This window comes from Lampetra planeri, chromosome 28 (assembly GCF_965212315.1).
Source record: "Lampetra planeri chromosome 28, kcLamPlan1.2.h2, whole genome shotgun sequence".
Lineage (NCBI taxonomy): Eukaryota > Metazoa > Chordata > Hyperoartia > Petromyzontiformes > Petromyzontidae > Lampetra > Lampetra planeri.
The window spans coordinates 11424042-11451617 of NC_136134.1; the positions used below are offsets into that span (position 1 = coordinate 11424042).

A 27576-nucleotide genomic window follows, 5' to 3' on the forward strand; every position below is an offset into this window, starting at 1 on the left:
GCCGTACCTGCGATGCTCACTGACCGCTGCTGCTGCTGCTGTTGTTGTCGCAGATAAACCCGTAATGGATCTGCCTCAAACCCCTCCCAGCGTCGTGGAAGGTGAGCTGCACTCACCCACACTCACTCACTCACTCACCCACACTCACTCACCCACACTCACCCACCACACTTACCTACACTCACCTGGCGCGGCCGTCACACGGTTATGCGCGCTCGCACACAGAGAGCCACCCACTCAACAATCAACCCAACAAGCAACGCATTCACTCACCCAACCGATTATTAAATCACTCAGCCACTCATTCATCAACCCACTCACCAACCAACTCACTCACTCACTCACGTAGGGCGAGTGACTGGTTGGCTGTGGTTGTTAGAGTTAGGGGTACGGCTGCGCTCAACGCACGGCTCGAATGTTTTGCCAGTTGCTTTTCGAATTCCGTACGAAATTGAGAGTCGAGTTTGCAATCTGTGGGCCGGCGCTGGGGTCTCCGTGTCCACCTCTCGGGATTAGCTTCCTGTTATTTTGCCCGCGGGGCGAGGCCCCCGGGGGCTGATCGCTCGCGTCTCATCGTTCGTGTAATCGAGCGTCCCTAATATCATTGCCGCACGTGTGTGCCGGGGGGGGGGGGGGTGATGGAGTGAAAAAGTTCAGTTGGGGGGGGGGCGGAGGTGTGGGTGGGGGGGGGCGACAGCGGTCAACAGAGGAAATGTGTTTTGGATTTTGTCGCGAAAAATCATCTCTGGTACGAGACGATCTGTACCCAGATCGTGACTCAGAGTCAGCACCACTCACTCAATCACTCACGGATTGCACATCCAACTCCCCCGTTGAAAACCCTCACCCGCCCCCCTCACCCCACCACTGACCCTCCACCCTACCGTGCCCCGCCAACCCTATCCTGCAGCTCCCACCCACCGTGGGTAGCAGTTTGCTCCACCCTGGAGCCTTGAGCCAGCTACAGGCGGGAGCACGCTGGCTCGCTCTCTGCTGCTGCTGCTGCTGCTTGAGCGACTCTACAGGAAGATCACCGTGGTGGTCAGGGACAAGAGCACCAGGGTTTAGTTTCTGTTGCCAGAGAGGCAGACATCGGTATGGTGCAGGAAGGCAGCAGCATCAGCCTTCCTCTGAACCTCATCTCGAACCTCAGCTCCAGTCCTAAACTCAACTCTACACCTATCCCCAACTCTAACCCTACCCAACCCCAGCTCGAAGCCTAACGCCAGCTCTATCCCTAACCTTAACCTCAACTCTATCCCTAACCCCAGCTCTATCCCTTACCCCCCCCCCTTAACCCTAACCCCAGCTCGAACTCTAAATCTCAACTCTAACCTGACCCCCCCACTCCCGCGCGAGTTCCATATCTTATCCACAGCCCCTTATCTCAACCAGACCCTCACCCCCACCGCACCACCACTGCTAGACGCTTCGCAATGTTTTCCGTCGTAAATCCAATTCTGTGGGGGGTTTTATTTTGTCGAGGGGGGTTCGGGGGGCGGAGGGGGGGCGGAGTGTGTGGAGTTGTGGAGGGGGATGGGCATGGTCACGTGATTTTAATCCCCTCTCCTATGTCTCTGGCTCAGGAACAGAGGGCACTGCTGCCCTGGGGGGTTGCAGGGAGGGGGGGATGCGGGGGGGGCGCTGGGTAGTGGAATGTTTTGGTTCTTGCAGGATGGCTTCTTTTCATCTTTGCTCATCTTCGGTATTTTTCAGAAATTTGTTTTCACGTGTCCACTTTTTTTTTGTAAAGCGCAGCTGCGAGCGGCTTCACCCGGCTCGCGAGCGCAGGGGTTGCGAGTTCGACTCCAGCTCGCGGGCCGGACGATGTAATAGCACGCTGAAGTTGTCCGCCATTCGCCAGAGCCTTGCCGAGTCTCCCGGGACTCTTTCAGGAGAAACCCCCCCCCCCCCCCCACATTGGCCGGCGGGGCCTGGGCACGACGCACGAGAATTGACACTCGTCGTGCGCATCGTCACTGAGGGTCGGTTAAAGGAGTGCCACCTCATAGGCACCAAGTCCACAGCTGTTGGTTCGTCATCTCGACCTTGCCATAGGAATGTGGAATTTCCACCGCTGGCTCAGGGCCAACAACCGAGCGATTTGTTTGAAGGGCGCGATCACCGAGGGTGGCGCTCGGGTTCCACATTCACCGTGCCTCGTTGCGTAAAGCCAAACATTTCCACTGAGCCGACCTAGGGGAGGCTCGGGCACTAATTGACTCTGACGTGGCGTGGCCAGGAATTGAGCCCGGATTGCTGGGACGCCGGCGCATCCGGCCAGAATAGACCGATGGGGGCGAGCGCTGTTGGGGAGCGCCTATTAAGGCCGGCGCGGCACACGAGGGAGGCGTTGTGGCCGGAGTGCACGCCCCGGCCGAGGTTCGCATGCCGAACAAAGTTCCCACTTAAGGCCGAGTCGACCTAGGGGGGAGAAACGAAGATAGGTCGAGAGAGCGCTCGCTGGCAGCGTCGTCCGCGGTCAGAGTGCGCTTTGGGTCAGAGGGCAAGGTGCGGGACGGCGGCAGGGGGGGGGGGGTTGGTCGTCGCGGTCTGGCTCGTACCGCCTCCCCGCCCCCACGCCTCCTGCCTCTGAGGTAGCGGGCGCACGTGGGCGCGCTGGCACCGCAGGTGTGTGCGCCATGCGACTCGCATTAGAGAAACACTTTGTTCCCTGTGGCTGCACTTCAAACGAGGCCCCTTTCATTTGCCTTCCACGCCGAGAGCTGGCGACCAGCCCTCTCCGTGCGTCTGCGCCGTGCGCTCCTGTGCATGTTGGGGAGCGGTGCCCCAGTGGTTAGCACACCCCACTACGAAGCCCGTGAGACGGGTTCGATTCCCGCTCACGGCCAACACCAGTGGCGATTATCTGAACCGGTCTTGGGCCTTTCCTAGGTCGACTCAGCCTCAAATGAGTACCAAGTGCGGTGTGTAAGCATCGCCACTGGGGAGGCAAAGGCGGCCGGGCGTGGTGTTGGCCACCCACCCCCTAGTGTGCCATGCCGGCTTCCGTAGGTGCTCGCTAACAGCACTTGCCCCATCAATCTGTTTCAGGCTATATGGGCGACCTTTGTTTTTGTGTCTGTGTTTGTTTAAACTCAGCCCAAATATCCCTAAGACATATAGCGGCCAGCAACAATCATCACCGTTATAGTTATAATAGTTATACGAGCCTAGGAAAAGGGACGATGTGTGCATCGGTACGCGTGTCTTTGTGTGTAACTGTGCATTTGTATGTCTGGAGGTTGAACTTCTTTCGCACCGTCCGTAGCCAACCGTGCTAATTGTAGATGGAGGCCCAATTGGAATTGCCCGCAGCTCCGCTGTAGGAGATGGACAGAGATTACGGCATTCGTACAGCACCGCCCTGGCCTGAAACCACATCGGGGCTCCTCAAGCTTCTCCGTGTGCTGCCTGGCATGGCGATGTTGGATAATCCGTGCCAGGACCTTTCTGCCCTCACGCTGAGGAGGGATATTTCCCAGTCGTTGTTACATTCGTGTTGTGGTACAAACAGGTACGATAACGGCACGCAAGGCAGCCTGCACACTGTCGCCTCCCTTATCTACTGACTTGCTCTGGGGGTCATCTCTGCCTCGTGATTTACCGGCTCTCTTGCTCCGGATCACTCTTCACACTTCCTCGGCAGAGGGGACATCGGCCTCCACCGCAATTAAAACTAAACGGGGCAAACATCACCGGACAGACTAATGCCCCGGTCGCTTACGAAAATTATCTGTAGTTCTCATTCGGTTAAACAAAATAAACTTGACCTCACAGAGGTTGGGCTACTTCCCTCAACCTATGAGGCTCCGCAACTATCGCAGGATCGCGCTCCCCATTGCCCCCGGATGATGTTGTTTGGACCGAGGGTTTCCCCCACCACCGGGACCTTACAAAATTGCACCGCAAATCTACAGACTTGTGGGTGGGCGTCGGATATCGGATCGCTGTTCTTCCCCGGCATGATCACATTAGTGGGAGTTGCGCTGGTGGTCGACCCGCGACCGCCAGCGTGCATCCTTGCGGCGCCCCACGGACGCTCCGAACTTGTGGACATGGGCTGCGGTAAGCCTCCTCATTCTCGGGCGTGAGATGCTGGAGACGGTGGGAGTGGGCCTGCTGCATCGTGTCAGCCAGCTGTAGCACCTCCTCCGCCAGCCGTAGTTTCTTAGCAGGTCAGGACTGACTTCCCAACATAGCTGAATTAACCACAGAACTGACCTTGTTTTAGATGTATCGGATATCTATGTGTCATCGCACCTTTTGTAGCCAACCGTGCTCATGTGTGTGTGTGTATTCACTGCGTATTGTATGTGCCTGTGTGTATTCTCTGTGTTTATATTTGAACTCATCCTGGACCTCCCCGAGGTCGACTCAGCCTTAAATGGGTACCTGGTGCGGTGTGTAAATATCAGCACTGGGGAGACAAAAGCGGCCGGGCGTGGTGCTGGCCGCCCACCCCCTCGTGCGCGGCCTTCATAGTTGCTACTCGCGAACAGCACTTGCCCCAACAGCCTGTTGAGACTCTACGGGGAGGGGGGGGGTGTGCGTGCCACAGCCCAAAAGTCGTTCTGACGCTTCCAGTTAGACATTCACTGATCACTCCCAAGTCAACAGGCATCGTTCCATTGTAATGCTCGGCCCTGGAATCGCATTGCAGAAATTTCCACCACAGAGCAATAGCACATCGCACATTCTGCGGGGGGAACACCGCGGCCTCGTGCCCACACTCACCACTCACGCGGCCTCGGAGCATTTGTTCGTGGCGATACCCGCACTTTACCCCACCACCAGCAACCACAACCGCGCGATCCGCCCGCAAATGACCTAATCGGTGAGTTAAGTGCGGCAGAGCGTGCGTGCGGGACTTGGGCGCGCGAGCGATTTGCGTGGGGCTGAGCCGTCGCAATGCGGGCGTGGGGCCGCAGGGGTCGAGAGCCAGGGGTCGACATTCCGCCAAGCGGGAGCGGACTCTGAAGCAGCGGAGGCGGCACTGTTCTCCACGCGCTCCTCGCGGGAAGGGAAAAAAAGAAGCAGACACGGCGCGTAAACACACCGGCCGTGACTTACTCCGCGCAGGTGGAGGTCATTAACCCGCGCGGCCGCCGAGATAAATAAACAGAGACGTTTGGAAAAATATATAATCGCACTTGATGAGCAAGCAGAGCTCCCAGCGCCTTAAACGCCAGCAGCTGCAGCCTCGACAGCAACAGCCTCAACAACCTCAGTAACAGCCTCAGCAGCAGCCTCAGCAGCAGCAGCCTCGGCAGTTTGAACCTCGACATGAGATTCAACTCCAAAGGCTTTGTGCTGCTGTAGGTGGTGAGAAGCCCCCGTCACGGCGGGAGCATGCGTGCCTGCTGGTAGCCCAGTGGGGACGCTTTGTAACACCTCTGTGCCCCACAGCAACAAGGGCCTGGGTTCGATTGCTGACTGTGTGGGGTCTGCAGGTCCTCTCTCCCACTGTTCCGCGTTGGTTTCCCCGGGGTTCTCTGGTTTCCTCCCCGAGCTGAAACGTGCGATGTCGGTGGTGTTGGCCAAGCATCCCAAAGTAGCGGGGCCCTCCTGAAAAAAGGGGAGTGTGGATTTCCTGAGTAGATCACTACACAGTTAAAATATTGCGTTAATAACATTAACAGACAGGCACATGTGAAGCTTCTACTCTGGATAGGCAGGAAAGGCGCGACTCCCATCCATACGCCCGTCGTGGGGCAGTCACGCGGCCGGCGCCGTGCGTGTCTCTGCCTGAGCCTCTCTTCCCGAGCGACGTCCTCTCCGCAAGGCCGAATCCTCCACCGAAACTGAAAACGAAACTTTTTAAAATTTTATTTTACCACGTCAGGCCCACTGAGCTGCTATTTAAGCTATATTTCAGAAGCGACCCGCCTTTCACAAATGATAGCTCAACCAAGTGGCTCATCACGTAGAAATGTATAGCAGCCAAATACTCTAAACGCGTGTTTCTAAATGTGGAGGGAAAAACCGGAGGACCCGGAGAAAAAATCCACACGACCACGAGCAGACAGAGACACGCAAACTCCAAATATACAGCAGCAGACGTCAGGGTCGGGATCGAACCCACGAAGCCCTGTTTGCCAGGCGAGGTAGTTCACATCTCGGCCACCGTGAAACGGAGGCCCCCCTTTGCCGGCTTGCGTCACGGCCAACGTCCCCGCGAGGCAGAGGTCCCTCCGCCTCTCCCCGGCGGTTGGGAAAACGCTGGGCAGATGGCGCTCCCCGTGTCTCCGCGCGCCACCTGCGATTGATTTAGCGCAGCGCCGCTGATGAAGAAGCCCCCGCGGGTCGGGGGTCGGGATTATTCTCTGTTTTTGTTTTCATTTTCAGCCGTCGGGTCTCCCTTTGATCCCACGGCGTCTCGCTCTGATCCTGCGTCTCGGGGCGTTATCTTTGGGTGTGTGGGGGGGCGTGCGGTGAGAGTTGGGGGGGAGCTGGGCAGGGAGGTCGTGAGAGAGGGGGCAGCGTGCGTGAAGGGTGAGCAGGGCAGGGGGCAGCGGGGGCACAGTGGTGGAGAGCGGCTGGGGAGGAATATTCTATTGAATTACAATCGCAGTGAGTGTATTTATACTGCGAGATGTGGCTGCATGTCAGTGGGGATATTTATTTGATGAAAGAGGAGAGAGGCCTTGAGCCTTGGGCTTGGACAGTGGCAGGGAGTCGGCGGCTTACGGACGGCTGGGGTGGGAAGGGAGTTCCAGGCCGTGAATCGGGGTCACGATTGGGAAGTGCCCTCTGTGTGGCGGAGCTGGCCAAACATCACAATGTAGCAGCACCCTCCTGAAGATGTGTCTTGAGACTCGGCGAGATTTTCCTGGGTAAAATAACCGGCATTATATTGATTTACACCGTGTACTGTGCCGCAACACAGTATGACAATTTGCGTGCTTGTGGATAATATCCGTAATGTGACTGATATTGTCCGCATCAATGCAAATCATGTTTTTGTGTTGCGTACAATACAGTTTTTCCTCGAACACGGACCCATATCTGAGAGAGAGAGCCCTTGACAATCAACATCTGGGCAGTTCGCCAGCCTTGGTTCAAGCGAGCCCAACTCTGCCGAGTGCAGAGGTACCCATCCATTCAACGCTTGCCCAAATGAGATCTGATTCTTTTGCTTAATATTATTAACGTAATACTATTTATAATTCATCCAAAGTATACGATGATGTCACATTGCGGCTAAAGGAGTAAATAGCAGTGCATAAGCAAGACCATACAAAACATAATAAATAGTAGAAACATAAACAGAGGAGTGTGTTGGCTGCGCGCAGCTGTGAGTCTCCTCGGCAGAGCGGCGGCGCGAGTCCATTAACCGCTTGACTCCTCCTCCGCGGGCCGGGGGGCGCGGGGCTGTGCGCACGGCTTCGTGGGACGTGTCCGCTGGCGTGTCCGCCGGCGTGTGCGTGTCTGTTAGCGCGCGCGTTGGCGTGTCCGTTAGCGTGTCTGTTAGCGCGCGCGTTGGCGTGTCCGTTAGCGTGTCCATTAGCGTGTCCGCCGGCGTGTGCGTTAGCGTCGCTGGCGTGAGCCCTGCACACAGTCTGCATGACGGATGTTGTCTCTGTGTTTTCAGATAACCCCGCATTTTTTGCGGAACGGTGCTGACTGGAGCATGGATCACGGCGTTGTGGGGGATGCGGGGGGGGGGGGTATCACGTGTGTGTGTGTAGGTGTTTACCTCTGTGTGAGGAGCGGTGGTGCAGCGTTAGCGCGCTTTGCTGTCGACCTGGCGACCAGGGTTCGATTCCCACTAACAGTTAACAGCAGTGACGATTATCTGAACCGGTCCTGGGCCTCCCCTAGGTCGACTCAGCCTCAAATGAGACAAAGGCGGCCTTCGTAGGTGCTCGCTAACAGCACTCGTTCCAGGCTCTGCGGGAGGTCTTTGTCCTTGATGCTGTGTGTTTATGTGTGTGGAGCGGTGAGAGAGAGAGAGCGCGCGCTGCGCTACCACAAACGTGGAGACCCGACCACGGTTAACATCAGGTGTGAGCGATATCTGAACCGGTCTCGGACCCCCATTCCTTCCCCCAAAAAAAGGCACTGCCAAATTCCGGTCTTCTCCTAGGTCGCCTCAGCCTTAAAATGTATATCTGTTGCAGTGTGCAAACTTCAGCACTGGGAAGGCAAAGGCGGCCCGGCGTGGTGCAGTCCACTCGTGTGCCCTGCCGTCCTTAATAGGTGGTCGCTAACAGCACTTGCCCGCGCAACCTGTGGGCTGTATGGGGTATATTTGCCTTGTGTGTGTGTGTGGGAGCAGTAGTGTAATCGTTCACTGCACTACGAAGCCAATGACCTGGATTCCATTCTTCGTCATGGACAGCATCAGCGGCGAGTGGTGTCTGACCCTGCCCGGGGCCTCCCCTAGATGGATTCAGCCAGAATTAAGTGCCTGGTGCTGTGATCAGAACCAGGGAATACAAATGCGACCAGGCTTGTCACAATTCACCCCACCTATGATTTGATTCGCCCCCCCACCGGACCACTCCAAGACCCGGACCGTACCAACTGAGCCTGAGCACAATGAGGGCCCTCCTCACTGCGAGGCACGAGGAGTCGCCGCCGCTCCGCCTCCACCCTGCCGCCCGGAGTAGTCAAACTTGGGCACCTCATGGTATCGTGTGTCCACTAACACTGTCTCCTTCTTTGGCCTGCCCCTCGACCCTTGCCATTTGACCCCTGCCCCCCCGACCCCTGCTCCCATCCCTCCCCCCCGACCACTGCCCCCTGACCCCTGCCCCCCGACCTCCGATCCCCCCCCCCCCGACCCGCCGCAGTGTGCCGCCCCGTGCTGTGCGGGTTTGGCGCGGTGTGCGAGCGCGACCCCGAGGAACCGGCCCGCGGGGTGTGCGCGTGCCGCCGCGCCGACTGCCTGGCCGTGGTGGCGCCCGTGTGCGGCTCGGACGGCGCCACCTACGCCAACGAGTGCGAGCTGGAGCGCGCCCAGTGCACGCAGCAGCGCCGCATCCGCGTCAGCAGCCGCGGGCCCTGCGGTGAGTGGCGTCGCCGTTCGCCGGTCCGTGTTGGGGGATGTGACCCCTTAGCCACGTCCGTCCATCCGTCCGTCTGTCCGTCCGTCTGTCTGTCTTTGGTTATTTTTTTTATTCCACGAGTTTTCCACCCACGAGCCTCTCCAGCAAACGGCTCCGCCGCTGGGCCGAGGAGGATATTTTAATCAAATAAATGATTGTCATAATTTACATATCTAAGGCGCAATTCATCCAGGGATCTCAGTGCACCTTGCAAGATATCAGGAAATATAAATCCTACAATGAATGCACATAATTTATAAAGAAGTTCACTTTAATCAATGACACTCCTGACACCCACACACAATAAAAGAACGGCTTGATATTGCGAACGAGTCGAACAGTACACTTAATCACATTTCGTGATGTTGAATACAATAAAATCTCCCGGGCATAGCTTCAGTCAGAGCTGGCAACCTCCTCACTCCCTCCTCCTCCTCCCCCCCCCCCCCTCCGATCCGCTATCCCACGCTCACCTCTCCTTGCCTCGCGATTCCCCAGCAGCCGCAGCGGCGGTGGCGGCAGCGGTGGGCACCGGGTATCACCGTACTGTCCTTGAGCGGCCTCTAAGCTGTCGCTGTGCCACCCTGGGTGGGCCCGGACCCCGGCCCCATCGGCGGGGTGGGGGGGGGCGTGCGTGTTAGCGGAGGCCGTCGCTTAGCCGAGGGCGAAGGAAGCAATCACAGCTGGGCGAGCGGCACCCGTCCTAGACGAGGTCGCCCAGGAGGGAGTCATCAAGCGCCCCGCTCCGTGTTTACAGAGACACCGCAATGGGGACCGCCCGGCCTGCAGAGTCGCCACAACCCCACGCTGACCCGGCTCGGATGGCGCTCAGGTCTTTGTCTTTGTGCTTGCGTACGAGGATCGGCGGGGCGAGGCGGTTAGCGCGTCGCGCCGCGAACCTCGACGGCACGAGTTCGATTCCCCACTCGCGACCAATATCGGTGACGAATATTAGAACCGATCTTGGGCCTCCCGTAGGTCGACTCCACTTTAGACGAGTGCCCGGTGCGGTGTCTACAAAACATCGGCACTGACCGCCCAACCTCCTTGCGCGCCATGCCGGGCTTCGTAGGCGCAGCTCGCGTACGGCGCTTATCCTGAAGGCCACGCGGGGGATCTTCTGTCTCTCGCAGGCGCGCGTGAGCCGTGCAGCGGCGTGGCCTGCGGCCTGGGCTCCTCCTGCGTGTCGGTGCCGGACGGCTCGCCGCCACGCTGCGTGTGCCCTTCCTCGTGCGCCGGCGCCGCCAACGCCAGCATGTGCGGCACGGACGGCGCCACGTACCGCAGCGCGTGCGACATGAACAAGCGCGCGTGCGAGACGGCCACCGACATCCGCTACAAGTTCGCCGGGGAGTGCGGTGAGTGCCCTATGGCTGGTCGGTGGGTCACGCGGAGATGGGCGCTGCCAAGTCCAAAATCACCTCCTGGTTGGAGATCCACACGTCACACACCTCCCAGCTTCGACATTCCTCCTCGTAGACACTGCTGGTGGAACCATCAACTCACCCACCCACTCACCCACGCACCACTGGTGGAACCGTCGATTCACCCACTCACAACTGGTGGAACCATCAACTCACCCACCCCCTCACCCACTCACCCACGCACCACTGGTGGAACCATCAACTCACCCACCCACTCACCCACCCACGCACGCACCACTGGTGGAACCATCAACTCACCCACCCACTCACCCACTCACCCACGCACCACTGGTGGAACCATCAACTCACCCACCCACTCACCCACTCACCCACGCACCACTGGTGGAACCATCAACTCACCCACCCACTCACCCACCCACGCACGCACCACTGGTGGAACCATCAACTCACCCACCCACTCACCCACCCATGCACGCACCACTGGTGGAACCATCAACTCACCCACCCACTCACCCACTCACCCACGCACCACTGGTGGAACCATCAATTCACCCACCCATCCACTCACACACCACTGGTGGAACCACCCACCCACCCACTCACCCACCCACCCACCCACTCACCCACGCACCCACTGGTGGAACCATCAACCACATCAGAACATCAACACGCCACTGCGCACGTCTCCTTTACCAATGGAAAATTGAAGACACGAGCCACGGTGGCCATGCGACCCAAGACACAAATTCGTCTGGATCATCGTGTGTCCTCGCAGATTACATTTTTAATGAGAATACGTTTTTCCCCTTTTATCTGGCAACAAAACAGGTGTGAAGTTGTTAAAACACCAAACTGAAACCTTTTACAAGGAATCATGTCTGCATTAACCACAATACTTGTGGTCAAAATGCAAACAAAAAACATACACTGATGATATATTTGAAACTGATTGGTCCACACCAGAGAGACAGCTTTGTTATGCTACCCACCCTCTCCGCCTCCCCTCGGTAGATCCGTGCGCGGCCGTGACGCCGGGCCCCGACGAGCTGTGCCGCGTGGCACCGCGGTCCCGCGAGGCGGTGCTGCTGCCGCCGCCGGAGTCGTGCCCCGAGGGCGACGCGGGCGCCGTGTGCGGGGACGACGGCGTCACCTACGCCAGCGAGTGCCACTTGGAGCGCGCGGGGGCGCGGGCCGGCCTGAGGCTGCGCAGGCTCCACGGCGGGCAGTGCGCCCAGCACGGTACCCATGCCACGGCGACGACGCGGTGACGACGCGGGCAGCATGGATAATGGTGACAATGTAACAGCACGGTTGGCGTGGACGACGATGATGGCGAAGTTGATGAGACTGATTGATAATGATGGGGATGGTCATGATTACGGTGACAAAATTGACAGCGTAGTTGACGATGATAATGATGATGCTCTTGACAACGTAGATGGTGATTGTGACGATCATAGCGATGACGGTTGTGGCGATGACGACGATGACGGGAAGAGTGGCAGCGTGTCGGTGACCACCCCCCAGAGCCGCGCTGAGCGCGACCCCCAGAACCCCGCGCAGCAAAACCCCACGGCGCCAACCACGGCGCAGGCCCGGGCGGCCGCATCGCCCGGTGATGTTAACCCCTCCCCCCCCGCCACCTCTCCCCTCCCTCTTTCCCGCCATCTCAGAGAGGTGCCCACACCCGTGCCAGCACGGCGCTCTCTGCGCGGTCTCCGGCGGGGTGGCGCGCTGCTCGTGCGAGCGCATTGTGTGCGACGGTGCCTTCCGCCCGCTGTGCTCCACCGACGGGCGCACCTTCGGCAACGGATGCGAGCGGCAGCGCGCCGCCTGCCTGGAGGGGGCCGACGTCCCCGTGGAACACGACGGGCCCTGCAGTGAGTGCCGCGGCAGCCAACGCGGGCAGTCGCGCGGCGCCCTCGGAAGTATAATACTAATTATATTGATTAATTAATCCTGCGGTGATGGCGAGATGTTATCTCCTTCGCCTGGTTTGCAGGAGGTCATAGGTTCGATCGCGCCTGTTGTATATTTCGAGTTTGCGTGTCTCTCTCCCTGTGGTCGCGTGGATTTTTTTCCAGGTCCTCCGGTTTTCCCCTCCATGTTTAGGAACATGAGAGTTGGCTGCTATCAATTTCCACGTGATAAGCCACTTCGTTATGCTAGCCAGATCGCTTCTGAAAAAGAGCTACATAGCAGCGCAGGGGGCCTTACCTGGGAAAAAAAATAGTTGAGTTTTTAAATTAATGACGATTGAGAGATTGCAAAGCGCGCCACGGGTATCCGTTCGCCGCCCTCGGATCGGAGGGCGCGGAAAACGATTCAGAGGCATGGTGCTGGCTCAAAGCGTAGCCACAGGCGTTATTCACACGCACGCTCTCATTCCGTATTCACAACCGCCATGTGAGCTCGCCCATCATTATCCATTTGGGGTCAATAAAATAGGCACCACTTTATTAGGGAGTCAACGGTGGTTGTCCTATGGATGGACTTGCCGCTGCCATGGGAATGTGGAATTTCTACCACTCTCTCTGCAGGGCTGTAAACGGGAAATGAGCCACAAGGCCTCGATGCATTGGTGCTCATAGACATCCTTCTGCTCTAGTCCTCGCGATGCCACCCCCCCCGCACCCCCAGATGTGCCCGTGTTCCCCTCCACGCACGCTCACCCCCGCCACCGTCTCGTGCCCCCCCCCCCCCCCGCTGCAGAGCCGCTGCTGGCGAGCCCGTGCCAGGGCGTGCGGTGCGGGACGGGCGCTCGCTGCGTGCTCAAGGGCGGCGCGCCGGTGTGCGAGTGCCAGGCCGTGTGCCCGTCGCACGTTTACGAGCCGGTGTGCGGCGCCGACAACCACACCTACGCCAGCACCTGCGAGCTCGAGAGCATGGCCTGCGCCATGCAGCGCACCATCGGCGTGCGCCACCGCGGGGCCTGCGGTGAGGGCTGACGCGGCGCGCTTGGCGCACGAGCGGCACGCCCGCGGCTCGCAGCTACGCACGCGGCACACCGCGCGCACGGCACGCGAGGAGGGTTTCACTCGTTGCGGCGTACTCGGGAATGCTTCCGAGATAGACTTCCCCACGAAGGCTCGCGTGGTTCCACGGTCAAAAACCGGGTTAGGAACAAGAAGCGAAAGACGATTTAACACGTAGGCTTTAGAAAACCTCTGTTATGGACAGACCACGATTGTCGGATGTCGCGTGAGACACCGCTGCTCGGCCACCGAAGGTCCCTCGGCCGGAGTTTCGACGTCGGCGACTCGGCCCACGCGGCCCGTGAAGTAAAATCCGCGGCGAGAATTTGGGGCCGCAGCCCCCAAAGCGCGGCCCGCCAGAGATGGCGGCGGCGGCACGCGACGGCCCCTCCCCCGGCGCTCGGCCTCCGGTGCCGCGCCGCGGCCGCGGTCGCCAGACCCTCGGGCGGCCCGACCGCGACGCGTAAACCAGACCCCGGTGCACCCGCGAGGAGGCACCGTAAACGTCGTCTCCCCCCGACCCCCGTGAGTTACGTGCTGACGGGGGCCCAGCCCGGCCGCGCTTGTTTACTCCGTAAATCCCGATTATACGGCGCGGGGCGTCGGCTCCTCCTTCGCTCCCCCCCCCACCCACCCCACGGTGCGCCTCCGCTCGCTCGCGCCCGTCGGCGTGTTCCCGTGACGTCCCCGCCGTTCGCATCTCGTTAAACCGCGGTCTCGGCGTCCGCTCCGTATTTTGGCAAATCTCGCCCAGCAGCTGAGCCGGCGATCCGGTGCGAAGGAGATGCCATCGTGGGCCTGAGCTCAGCGCATCTCCGCATGAGCCGCTCCGCTTTGTTTTCTGTTCTCTGCGCGTCGCGACGGCGCGGCTTACACCCTAAGCTGCTGCACCGCTGCTCCCGCTGTGTTCCCCGTACTAACTGTGCCGTGAACCTTGCCTCTGGCTGGCTGCCTGAACTAGCAAGGTGCCTGGCTGGGAGCCTGGCTAGCCGCGTGCCTGCCTAACTAGGCACCTGGTTAGGCACATGACCTGCAGAGCGCCTGCCTGATTTCCAGCCAAGTTCGCCATTCTCAATTTCCATGCAATTACGGCCGCTTGGCCAGGCGGCCAGCTCGTTGACTGTGGGTCTGCGCATCTGCCTGGCCGACTGACCACTTACTTACATGCCTGTCTAACTGCCTATTTAACTGCCTGTCTAACTGCCTGTCCGCTCGTCTGTCTGTCCGTGCGTGCGTGTGGCCGTTTGCCCGACTCCGTAACACCGTTACGACCGACCCTCCTTGGTGGTGACGCTGCACGGCTGTGACCCCCCCACCCCCCGCTGGACTGCGCTCGCTCGCCTCCCTCGCCCGCCCGCCTCCCTCGCCCGCCCGGCTCCCTCGCCCGCCCGGCCCGCCCGACCCGCCCAACCCGCCCGGCCTGTCGTCTCGACCCCTGCCGTCCCCGCACCGCCGATCGGCGCAGACCGCTGCTCGGGCTGCCGGTTCGGCGCGGTGTGCGACGGCGAGGCGGGGCGCTGCGTGTGCCCCGGCGTGTGCGCGGCAGGCGCCCGCAGCCCCGTGTGCGGCACGGACGGGCGCACGTACGCGGGCGAGTGCGACATGAACGTGCGCGCGTGCGCGGAGCAGCGCCACATCGCCGTGGCGTCGCGCGGCGAGTGCAGTAAGTGTCCCGCGGCGCTGGAATTCCACATTGCTCTGGCAGAAGGCGGTTTCTACGCGCTGCCCCGTCGTGCGCTGGCTAGTTGGCACGTCACCTACCTCCCCGCGATGCCCCGCTGTAGCCGCCTTCACTGCCGATGCTCTTGGGCTGTGGTCGTCCTTCTGACGGAGCTGCTCGATGTGGCCTCACCGGCCGAGTCTCCGAGTCTCGCGAATGCACAACGTTGCTCGGAGTTGCAATGCAGTTGAGCAACAAAGACCCCGGAACCACGCGTACACGTGTCCAAAAGCCAACCCAAGCACGTGTGTATGTGTCGATACGCGTGCCCGCGTGTTTGTATGTGCATTTGCGTGTCCACACTTGTGCGACTGCGCGCGCGTGTGCGGCGTCCGTGTGTCAGGGTGCGTGTCCGCTGCGTGTGCGTACGTTGTATACTCCCGCGTGTCCGCGCGTCCATGTGTCCGCGTGTCTGTCCGTGTCTCCGCGCGTCCGCGCACGTCAACGCCTCTACACGTGCGCGCCCCTCCCGCCCCCACCCCTCCCCCCACCCCGACAGAGACGTGCGGCGGCGAGGTGTGCTCGTTTGGCGCCGTGTGCCTGTCGGGGCGCTGCTCGTGCCCCCCGTGCCCTCCGGGCGAGCGCGGCCCCCCCGTGTGCGGCAGCGACGGGCGCACGCACCCCAGCGCCTGCGAGCTGCGCGCCACAGCCTGCCGCCTGCGCGAGGTCCTCAACGTCACCCACGACGGCGCCTGCGACGGTACGCCCCCCGCAGGCCCTCGTCCTATGGGGGGCGGGGGTCACCGGGGGTCGCGTTCTTCATTTATCTTGGCCAATTTTAATTGCCTGGCCCATAATCTAGCAGCGCTGTGGAGGCAATGAAGGGTCGGTGGATCGCCCCCGTGGCAGAAATGTGGACTCCACTTGTTCCATTTGTACGGGGATAGAGTGTTTCTCCCTCACACGCCTGGGTTTTCTCCGGGTGCTCTGATTTCCTCCTAACATGTAAACACTCGTCTATTGGCCGATAACGCATTCATATATAGAGGCAATTGTTGGTAGCACCGCGTGGCTGCTGCTAATCTCGCGCCTCTCAGTTGCGCTCTCTCTTCGAAAACCAGTGGTTCCTGTCTGTCTGTCCATGCCACCATCAATCTGACGATATCCCAACGTACATTTGTCCGTGTGTGTGTGTACATCTGTGCGTCCATACGTGCATGTGTGTCTGTGCGGATCTGTCTGTTCGTGCGTGCGCGCGTGCGTGTGCCCGTGCGTTTGTATGCGTGCATGCTCGCGCGCTCCCAGACTGCGAGGAGGAGGGGGGCGAGGGCGGCTTGTCGGGCTCGGGCTCGTCGGGCGACGTGTGCCTGGAGGAGCGTTGCCTGCGCTTCGGGGGCCAGTGGGACGACGACGTGGAGGACTCGCGCTGCCTCTGCGACTTCGCCTGCCGCAGCGTCGCGCTCAGCCCGGTGAGGGCCCCCCCCCCGCCACGCCGCGCAACGAACCCGGCGACCCGAGTTCAATTCCCGGTGACGACTATTTGAACCGGTCGTGGGCCTCCCTTAGGTGCACTTAACCTCAAATGAGTACCCGGTGCATAAACATCGCCGCTGGTGTTGGGCGCCCACCCCGTCGTTTGCGACGTCGGCCTTCGTGGGTGCTGCTCGCTGACAGCACTTGCCCCGACGGTGTGTTGAGGCTACACGGGGGATCTTTGTCTTCATGCGTGCTTGTAGGTGTGCGGCTCGGACGGGGTGACGTACGGCAGTGAGTGCGAGCTGAAGAAGGCGCGCTGCGACCGGCAGACGGACCTCACCTTAGCACGGCTCGGACTCTGCATCAGGGGTGAGCGCGTGCGTGTGCGGGTATTGTATACGCACATGCGTGTGTGTGTACTGTATATGCGCATGCGTGTGTGTGTACTGTATACGCACATGCGTGTGCATGTACTGTATACGCACATGCGTGTGCGTGCACTGTATATGCACATGCGTGTGCGTGTACTGTATATGCACATGCGTGTGCATGTACTGTAAATGCACATGCGGAGTGGTGGCGCAGCGGTTAGCGCGCTTAAACTTTGAACCCGGCGAACCAGGCTTTCTGCTCACGATCCACAAATGGCGAATATTTTAACCAGTCCTGGGCCTCTTCTAGGTAGTGTTAGCCTTAAGTACCTGTTTCAGTCTACAACATCATCACTGGGGAGACACAGGCGGCCGGGCGTGGTGCTGGCCACCCACCCCCTCGTGTGCCGTGCCGGCCTTTATAGGTACTCGCTAACAGCACTTGCCCAACAGTCTGTTCAATGCTATACTCGGAGTCTTTGTATTTGTCATTGCAGAAGATTGTGGGGAACAAATTACCAAACAAACCTTCATCTCTCCAGACTCAACATGGAATAGTGCCCCGTTGCGCGAAGCTGTGCTGCACACGTGTGAGTGTGTGAGTGTGCGTGCGTATGGGTTTGTGTGCACGTGTGAGTGTGCGTGCTTTATGGGTTTGTGTGCGCGTGTTCACGCACGTTGACGCACGCAAAACTCCTCCCCCGTACCCCCCCACAGAGCCTGCCCCCGTTCCCACGACCTCCGCCGACCCCGTTGCCCACTGCAGCCAATCGGTGTACGGCTGCTGCCCCGACAACCAGACAGCTGCCCTCGGCGTGGGGCTCGCCGGCTGCCCCAGTGAGTGGGGGCTCACGGTGACGCGCACGCGACGTGACGCGCACACGACGCGACGCACGGGGCGTCACGCTCGAGCTGTCACGCGGGACGTGTTGTACGTGACGGTTGTATTTAGTGAATTCAAATAGTTTTGTGACATTTTACTCGTGCCACACTGCACGCTCACGCACACGCCCTCGTACGTGTCCCTCGCGTGTGGCCACTCAGGCACGTGCGCGTGTAACCGGCACGGTGCGTACGGCGCGAGCTGCGACGCGGCGACGGCCCAGTGCTCCTGCAAGCCGGGCGTCGGGGGCCTCAAGTGCGACCGCTGCGAGCCGAGCTTCTGGAACTTCCGCGGCATCGTGGTGGAGGAGCAGCCCGGATGCATACGTACGGAGGCGTGGTGGTGGTGGTGATGCGGTGATGCGGTGATGTGGTGGTGGTGGAGGTGGTGTTGATGATGATGATTGTGCAGGTGATGATGGTGGTGGAGTCGATGATGGTGGTTGTTGAAGTGGTAATGGTGGTGGTGATGATGGTGATTGTAGTGGAGGTGATGATGGTGGTGGTTAAGGTGGTGATAGTGGTGTAGGCGGTGGATCTGATGATGATGATGGTGTTGGTGGAGGTGACGACGATGATGATGATGGAGGTGACGATGATGATGCGGTCGCTCTGCTGCCCCCGTTGCTGCCCAGCGTGCAAGTGCGACTCGGCCGGCTCCGTGCGGGACGACTGCGAGCAGATGACCGGACGCTGCTCCTGCAAGGACGGCATCCTGGGGCCCAAATGCAGCCAGTGCCCGCCCGGGGAAGCCATGGGGCCCGCGGGCTGCCGGGAAGGTACGGGGAGGGGGGGCAGCGGTGGGGGGGGGGGGGGGAGGGGGGGGTCGGAGTTGGGGCAGGGCCCTCAAGGGGAGCAGCCACCGTCTGTGTGAGACACGCGTGTGCAGGAACACGCGTGTGCGGGAACACGCGTGACGATTCTGGCGCTCCATAGTCCGGTGACTTGTAGCGATTCGAGGTCACGATTCTAGAGCTGATTATTTTGCGTCTCCCAGTGTATACGCCTCTGCTTCGTCTGTGCTGCCTTAAGTGATTTTGTGTAGTTGTTTAAGTGACTACGTGGGTGTCCACGACGGTGCGCGTGACCCGCAGAGCCGACCCCGGCCTCCTGCGGGCTGCTGTCGTGCCGCTTCGGCGCCGTGTGCGTGGAGGAGGGCGGCGCCGCTCGCTGCGAGTGCCCCACCGCGTGCTCCGAGCGAAACCTCACCAGGGTGAGCCGCCGTCACCCCCCGACCCCCGACCCCCGACCCCCGCTTGCTCGCATGATTGCCGTCGTTATCACGATCCGTGGGCAGATAGCCCCGTAGGTGTCCGCTGGGCCTTTCGTCAGTTGTTTCCACTTCTCTCTGCCTTGCAGTGCCAATGTGCTCAAGTAGTGGCCGCATCTTTCTGGCAGCAACCTCCCATGTCGTCGTCAAGCCACGCTCTGTCGTGCGTGCGCCTGTAGTTACACGTGTGCGTGCGTGTGTGTAGGTGTGCGGCACGGACGGGGTGACGTACGCCGATCGGTGCCAGCTCTTCACCATCGCATGCCGCCAGGGCACAGCCATTTCCATCGCGTCCCACGGGCCTTGCCCAGGTCTCGCAGGCGGCGTGCTCCGTCAAAAACACTCGCTCGCTAAAAACACTCGCTCGCTCAAAAAACACTCTCTCACTAAAAACACTCGCTCGCTCAAAAACACTTGCTTACTAAAAACACTCGCTCGCTAAAAACATTCGCTTGCTCAAAAGCACTCAAAATACGCGCTCACTAAAAACACTCGCTCAAAAACACTCTCTCACTAAAAACACTCTCTCACTAAAAACACTCGCTCGCTCACTAAAAACACTCGCTCGCTCACTAAAAACACTCACTCGCTCACTAAAAACACTCGCTCAAAAGCACTCAAAATACGCGCTCACTAAAAACACTCTTTCACTAAAACACTCTCTCACTAAAAACACTCTCTCTCTAAAAACACTCTCTCACTAAAAACACTCTCACTAAAAACACTCGCTCGCTCAAAAACACTTGCTCACTAAAAACACTCGCTCGCTCCACCGTCGCCATCACGTTCGCCGCCACCGTCATTGTCACAGTGAGCGTCTCCCTGTCGTCGTCCGCAGAACCCGTCCCCCCGTTCCAAGTGGGGGACCCCCACGTGGGGCCGCTGCTGCCCCCCCCCACCACGGGCCGCCCCCCCCACTCTGCGGTGGTGACGCTGCCCAAGCAGGCGCCCTGGACCCCCACCCCCCCGGGGGCCAGGGCCTCCCACACCGCCTCCCCGCACGGCGCCAGCACCGCGGCCGCAGGGCAGCAGAAAGAGGTGAGAACGACACACGGAGATGCACAGAGACACGCACGCGCACAGACACACGCACACACGGAGACAAAGACATACGGAAACACACGGAGACGCACGTGGAGACACGTACGTAGGCACACATGCGCAGACACATGGAGACACATGAAGACACGCACTCGGAAACACACATACAGAGACACACGCACACGGAAACACACATACAGAGACACACGCACATACAGAGACGCACGTCGGCGATACTGATGGTGTCACCGGCGCCGTGTGCCAGGACGAGGTGGAGGCGCTGCCCCCACCGGAGGAGGAGGGCAGTGGCTCGAACAGCGGCGATGGCTCGGACCAGGAGGGCAGTGGCGGCGGTGGCGGCACAGCCAGCGGCACCGGTGAGACGGCGGCGCACACACAGCGGCGCACACACACACACAGACAGTACCGCACAGCAGTGGCAGTCGGCACAGTTGTGATTGTGTCTCCGTGCTGGTCTCTTTGTGTTGTGTAATCGTTCTTGCCTCTGTGCCATAACAATAATCACGGGGACACTAATTATAGATTTTCTACCGGGCTCAAAATGCGATCTCACACGGCCAATTTTGTGGTTCACCACTCGCATCTCTCTCTGTCTCCCGCGCCACACCGGTAGCCACCGGGGAAGGAGCGGTGAAGCCGGTCCCCGTGCCGGTCGCCAACGGCTCCATCGCGGAGCGCTCCTCCTGCGAGAACTCCGCCTTCGGCTGCTGCCCCGATGGGCGCACCCTGGCCACCGACCCCGCCGCCTCCGCCTGCCCAGGTGCCGGGGGCCACGCGGCAATGTGGGGGTCATGTGGTGGTGATGTGGGGGTGACGTGGGGATGACGTGGTGGTGACGTGGTGGTGACGTGAGTGTGACGTGTTGGTGACGTGGGTGTGACGTGGGGGTCACGTGGGTGTGACGTGGGGGTCACGTGGTGGTGACGTGGTGGTGACGTGGGGGTCACGTGGTGGTGACGTGGTGGTGACGTGGTGGTCACGTGGTGGTGACGTGGGGGTCACGTGGTGGTGACGTGGTGGTCACGTGGTGGTGACGTGACAACTTGTTGGGGGTAACTCGGGGACGACGCGCAGAGGTAAAGAGGGTGATGATGAGTGAGTGTGCGAACGAGTGAGCGAACCAGTTTCGCATACTTGCTTGCCGCGTCAGTGAGCACGTCTTCACGTGAACGTGTGCCGTGGCGGTGTGCGCGTATGTGTGCGCGTGTGTGTGTGCGCGTGTGCGCGTGTGTGTGTGTGTGTGCACGTGTGCGTGTCTGTGTGTGCACGTGTGTGTGTGTGTGCACGTGCGCGGTCGTGTGCAGCGACGCGCGTCGTGCTGGCCCAGCTGTCCATCGAGGAGCTCGAGGGCACCGAGACGACGTTCGGACCGTGGCTCTCGGACCCGACGTCCGAGCAGTTCGCGGAGACGCGGAGCAGCACCGAGAACGGCGTGAGTGTGCACGCGCGTGCGCGTGTGTGCGCGCGTGTGCGTGTGAGCGTGCATGTGCGTGTGTGCGTGTGAGCGTGCGTGTGAGCGTGCGTGTGCGTGTGTGCGTGTGAGCATGCGTGTGAGCGTGCGTGTGCGTGTGAGCACGCGTGCACGTGTGTGCGCGCGTGTGAGCGTGCGTGTGAGCGTGCGTGTGCATGTGTGGTCAGGGCACTGTGCGTTGAACCAAGCAACGCAAGTTTGAGTCCCTCTTACACCTAACACTGCCGACAAATATCTGAACCGGTCCTGGGCCTACCCCCAGGTCGACGCAGCCTTAAACGAGTACCTGGTGCGGTGTGTAAACATCGCCAATGGGGAGACAAAGGCGGCCGGGCGTGGTGCCGGCCACCAATCCCCCGCGTGTGCCGTTCCAGCCTTCATAGGTGCTGCTCGCAAACAACACTTGCCCTGACGGTTTGTCAAGGCTACCCTGTGGGCGGGGGTCTTTGTCTTTGTGTGTTGCATGTGCAGCTCAGCGACATGCTGCTGCACTCGGAGGTGCAAAAATGGTTCCGCAGCGCCCGCGTGCTCCGCTTCGCGTCCGCGCCTTCCAACGGCCACGTCCAGGCCGACGTGGAGTTGCACTTTGATCCCAGTAAGAGCCAATCGGACGCGGCGCAGGATAGCACAGCGAGAATGCGGTGGTGATCGTTGCGATGATGGTTGTGGTTTCTCGTGGTGGCGTTAATGGTGGTGTTGGTGGTGGTGCAGGAATAAGCGTTGCCAGTGGTCGTAGTAAGAGTAGTGCCAGTGGTAACCGTGGTGATAATGGTCACGGTAGTGGTAACGCTCATGTTAACGGTAGCCGTAGTGATAGTGATGTTGGTCGTGGTATGGTATTCGTGGCGGCAGCGGTGGTAGTGGTGGCGGTAGCTGCGGTGGTGGTTGCGGTAGTGGTAGCGGTGGCAGTATTGGTTGTGGTTGCGATAGCGGTGGTAGTGGCGGTAGCGGTGGTAGTGGTAATATTGGTGGCTGTAAAGGTGGTGATTTTATGTAGTGGTGGCAGCAGCGGTAGCGGTAGCAGCGCTCGCACTCTGACCCTGCGCCCCGCGTCTCCACACCCCCCAGACTCGCACGTCTCGGCGGAGGCGGTGCGGAGGGCGCTGCTCAAGGTGCTGCGCTCGCAGAGGAAGAGAGGCATCGTCGTGACGAAGCCCGAGCACGGACACGTCTCGCTCCTCACGCCCGGTACGGCCCGCACGCCACGGGATCGTGGGAGATCGCGCGGGATCGCGGGGGATCGTATGGGATCTTGCGCCCAGCGCTCACCAGGTCAGACACGGAGATCCCCGCGACTGACGCGCGACATCTCTCCCCCTCCCAGCGACGCCGCCCCCTACGGCCGCCACCGTCTCCTCGCTCCCGGCCGCGGCGGCAACCGCCTCCGCGGTAACTCGGCAGCGCGCTCCTCCTCTCGCTCCTCCTCTCGCTTCTCCTCCCGCTCCTTCCGCCGCTCCTCCGGCGGCGCCGTCCGCGGCTCCGTCACCGAAGCAGCGGCGGCCCGGCCCGCAGGAGAGCGACGACTGCACCACCAACCCGTGCCTCCACTGGGGCCAGTGCCGCCCCGAGAAGCCCTCGGGCTACACTTGCATCTGCCCCGTCGGGCGCGGCGGCGCCGTCTGTGAACAAGGCAGGTCCAGCACCCCCTGTCCCCCTCGTTGATGCGTTCATAGGTCATACTGCATTGGCAGTCGCCTTACAATTAAAATAATAGTAAATTATTATTAAAATCATAGGCGACGTTTCTGGCAGTGGCCCCAATCGCCTGATACAGTTGTGTATGCACAGATCGTTCCACTCGTACAAAGACTCCCCGTAGAGCTTTTAACAGCGCCTTTAGTGAGCGGCACCCGCAAGCCGATGCTGGATTCACGTTTGTGTACGTTTGCGTTGCGAACGCGACGTTCCAACCCCACCGTCGGCGGTGCTCCGCAGAGGTCCGCTACCACCATCCGGCGTTCGGAGGAGAGTCCTTCCTGGCCTTCGAACCGATCGAGGCCTTCTACACGGTGCGCGTGAGCCTGCTGTTCCGCTCGATGCGGCCCACGGGCCTCCTGCTCTACAGCGGCCAGGCGCAAGTCGGCGACTTCTTCTCGATTGCGCTCGTCAACGGAGTCGTCCAGCTGCGGTCAGCGACCACCCAGCCCCCCTGACCCCCCACCCCCCGCAAAAAAACAACTTTTATTCGATACAAATGAATTAAAATGTGCGCGGTGACCCGCCAACCCTCGCCTCCACAGTGCTCGGTTGCAGGCCACGTGACGCCTTGCCCAGGCTTGCACGTGCTGTGTAGACCTTGTTTCGCGCCGTGCATAGCCAACCGCGTGAACCAGAGGTAAGGTTTATAAAGACATTAGTTTTCAACTTAGAAGGCGCGTTTTTAGTGTTGAAAAATCGGAAGGAAATTATGTAGTCACGTAATCTATACTTGTACACTTATTCAATTATTTGTAGTGCCTTGCCTACCTTTTATCTGCTTTGCATTCATATCGTTGATATGTGTTGTTGTGTTGTTGTGTGTGTTGTTGTTGTTTTAACTCATTGACCCGCTTCTACTGGACATCTGTGAGAAAGAGCTTCATAGCTCATCGGATTCCTCGTCCAGAACAAATAAAGATTCTCACTCTGAGAGAGATATTATAAAGATAACGCCGAGAATAATCGAATTTCGCGAAAGTAAAATCTGTGAATGAACAGCTTTGACTATGAGTATGTTTTTGTATGCAGATTTGACTTCTTTCACACAGCACGTCGCCATTCGTGCTAATCGCGAGTGCGGGGGAAGGACAACAAACTAAACACACAAAGCAGCTCTGAAGAAACGAGTTTGGCAATCTAGATTCTAGACGATGAGGATTTCAAAGTGCACAGCTCCAATGGCCTCCTAATATCGGAAGGAAAGAGCGTTCCAGACGGCCTCGGAAGCGCATCTGACAATCTTCGTCATCCCCCCCCCCCCCTCTCTCAGGTACAACCTGGGCTCGGGCATGGCGGTGATCACGAGCCGCTTGAGGCTGCAGCTGGGCCGCTGGTTCCGCGTGGAAGTGCAGCGCACCCGGCGCACCGGCTCCCTCTCCGTGGAGAAGGAGATCCCCGTGGAGGGAGAGAGCCCCCCCGGCTCCGAGGGTCTCAACCTCGACAGCGACCTCTTCATAGGGGGGGCACCCGCCAACGTCATGCAAACGTGAGCGCAAACCGCGGGGGGCGGGGGGCCTGGGGCAGGGAGGGGGGGCGGTGTGGGTTGGTGGACTGGAGGGGTGGTTACTGCGCCTTAATTTCTCACCGCGTCGTAAACCAGTAGCCACGTGCACAAGGCGAGCGGCATACCGGATGTGGTGTGCCGGCTCAAGCGAAGCCCTGGTCCGTTCTTCCCTCCCCCTCGCTCTGAGAACAACAACAACAACGACAACGATGGTGACAATAGCCTTGATGGTACCAATTGTTGCTGGCCGCTTTTCACAGCTTGCGCCTTTTCGGGCCTTGCACCCGGCAAACCGTGGCATACAAAACAAATTGTCGCGGCTGCACAGACCCCCGATCGCTGCCCCACCAATCCCTCTGCGTCCCCTGCCCCCCCCCCCCACGGCATCACTGCCCCCCCCACCCACCGCTGCCCCCCACCAGTGTGAAGCAGCAGGCGCTGGTGCAGCGGGGACTCACGGGCTGCCTGACTCAGCTGCTCGTCAACGACGTCGCCTACAACCTGCAGGTAGCGTCGCTCGCGCCGCCCGCCCTCTCGCGTATGCATCAATAGGCGCTCGCTGACAGCACTTGCCCCAACAGGGTGTTGAGGCGAAACGGGGCGGGAACTCTGCCTTTTGTGTGTGTGCATGATGGGAATACGTCTGAATGTGTTTGTCGTCCTTTCCCCGCGCCTCCGATGAGCACGGTTGGCTACGTACGGTGGGAGAGAAGTTCCACACGCACACACACGCGCACACACGCGTGTGTGTGTGTGTGCGTGTGTGCGTGTGGTGTGTGTGTGTGTGGAAACAAGACAGGAGTGAGTTCCTGGCTGAAATGAGCATTGACACATTCGTGCTCATCTCCCGTTTACAGCCCTGCAAAGCCAGTGGTGTAAATTCCACATGCCTATGATGGGGTTGAGTATATCCACAGGATAACTGCTGTTGACTTCCCCACAAAGTAGTACTCGTGTTATCCACCCCGGAGGGATGATGATGATGATGTTTGGCTGAGTCAACCGCCCCTGAACAGGATATGACCTCGCGATCTTGCGCGTCGCTTGCGAGCCACGGGGCGGTTGTCGCCGGCGCTCACGCTGGCGCCGTTGTGCAGATCCAGGGCGGCGAGGTGCGGTACGGCCAGGGCATCGGGGAGTGCGGCAACAACCCGTGCCGCCCCAACCCGTGCCACAACAAGGCCGTGTGCCGGATGAGGGAAGCCGAGGCGTACCAGTGCATCTGCCACAAAGGGTTCACCGGTGAGCACGCACACGCACACACACGCACACACGCGCACACGCACACACACACGCACGCACACACACACACACGCGCATACACACGCACACACACGCACACACACACACACGCGCCCACACACGCACGCACACGCACACACACGCACACACACACACACACGCGCACACACACGTACACACACGCACACACACGCACACACACATGCGCACACACACACGCAGACGCACACACACACACGCACGCACATACGCACACACATGCACACACGTGCACACTGCACCTCACACTGAAATGTACCCATGCACGGACATGCATTCTCCACCACCACCTCTACCACCGCAACCACCACCACCACCACGTCCACCACCACGTCCACCACCTCTTGTTTATCCCCCCAGGCCCGACGTGTGCCAACGCGAGCAGCGCGTGTGAGCCCAGCCCGTGCCACCCGTCGTCGCGCTGCCTCGTGCTGCCGCAGGGCGGCTTCAAGTGCGAGTGCCCGCTGGGGCGCGAGGGCAAGCTCTGTGACCGAGGTGCGCGGGGCGTGGGGGGGGGGGCGGTGGGGGCGGGCAGCGCGTGTGTGCGCGTGTGCGTCAAGCGGGTCGTGCGTGTGCGCGTGTGCCCGTTTGTGTGCGTGACGCGGGTCGTGTGTGCGTGTGTGTGTGACACGGGTCGTGCGTGCGTGTGTGTGCGTGTGACATGGGTCGTGCGTATGCACGTGTGTGTGCGTGTGTGTCTGTGTGACGCGTGTGTGCGTGCGCGTGTGTGCGTGTGCGTGTCGCTCCGCGGAGCGGTGGCGTGGCGGTTGGCGCGCTGCGCCACGAACCCGGCGACCCGTGTTCGATTCCTACTTATGGCCAACATCGGTGATGAATACCTGATCGGGGTCCTGGGCATCCACTAGGTCGACTCAGCCTCAAATGAGTACCTGGTGCGATGCACAAATAACATGAGCATTGGGGAAACAAAAGCGGCCGGGCGTGGTGTTGGCCACCCACTCCCTCGTGTTGAGAGAATTTGCCCCGACAGTCTGTTGAAGACTCGACGGGGTTTTTTGTCTTTGTAGCTGTGCCACCGAGTCAGGCCGAGGCCCTGGCGCCGAGGTTACGGTCGAGCTCCGCGTTGCCTTGCGTGGCGAGCGAGCCGCGCTCACGTGCCCTGTCCCCTCCTCCCAGACGTGGCGGTGGACAAGACCGCGGCCTTCATCCCGGCCTTCAACGGCCTCACGTCGTACATCGAGCGCGAGAGCCTGGAATCCGTCAGCTCCACGCACCAGTGAGTGGGGCTGGGTGGGGGGAGGGGGGGCACGCACGCTACTCCGCCGCCCGCGTGTCACCGGGAAGCGTCGCCCTCGCATCCCAGCCGCCACGTCATCCCGCACACATCATCATCGTCGTCGTCGTGGTCGTGGTCGGGTGAAGGCCTCGCCAAGCCGTCGTCATCTCTCACGGCCTCGCGATGCCACGATCCATCCGGCTCCTGTGCGCGAGCGGTGTCCCTCGGTGAGGCTCGGGACGGCTGTGACA

General features: G+C 60.3%; 1 protein-coding gene across 2 annotated transcripts in view; it reads left to right on the forward strand.

The window, feature by feature from the left end:
- LOC144728464 (agrin-like) overlaps nt 1–27576 on the forward strand; it is a 144147-nt gene that overhangs the window by 110793 nt on the left and 5778 nt on the right. Inside the window, exons 3-30 of one of the 2 annotated variants that reach the window (XM_078607928.1) lie at nt 54–101; nt 8799–9014; nt 10187–10411; nt 11450–11677; nt 12112–12318; nt 13151–13375; nt 14879–15076; nt 15633–15833; nt 16379–16542; nt 16810–16918; nt 17638–17757; nt 17965–18129; nt 18438–18581; nt 18897–19015; nt 19278–19383; nt 19911–20110; nt 20379–20490; nt 20748–20894; nt 21439–21566; nt 22077–22200; nt 22674–22793; nt 22930–23235; nt 23541–23733; nt 24574–24789; nt 25230–25314; nt 25905–26049; nt 26449–26583; nt 27226–27325. In XM_078607928.1, coding sequence (XP_078464054.1) covers nt 54–101; nt 8799–9014; nt 10187–10411; nt 11450–11677; nt 12112–12318; nt 13151–13375; nt 14879–15076; nt 15633–15833; nt 16379–16542; nt 16810–16918; nt 17638–17757; nt 17965–18129; nt 18438–18581; nt 18897–19015; nt 19278–19383; nt 19911–20110; nt 20379–20490; nt 20748–20894; nt 21439–21566; nt 22077–22200; nt 22674–22793; nt 22930–23235; nt 23541–23733; nt 24574–24789; nt 25230–25314; nt 25905–26049; nt 26449–26583; nt 27226–27325 — 4486 coding nt within the window. The remainder of the gene's footprint in view (nt 1–53; nt 102–8798; nt 9015–10186; nt 10412–11449; nt 11678–12111; nt 12319–13150; nt 13376–14878; nt 15077–15632; nt 15834–16378; nt 16543–16809; nt 16919–17637; nt 17758–17964; nt 18130–18437; nt 18582–18896; nt 19016–19277; nt 19384–19910; nt 20111–20378; nt 20491–20747; nt 20895–21438; nt 21567–22076; nt 22201–22673; nt 22794–22929; nt 23236–23540; nt 23734–24573; nt 24790–25229; nt 25315–25904; nt 26050–26448; nt 26584–27225; nt 27326–27576) is intronic. The other variant, XM_078607929.1, reaches the window with a different exon arrangement.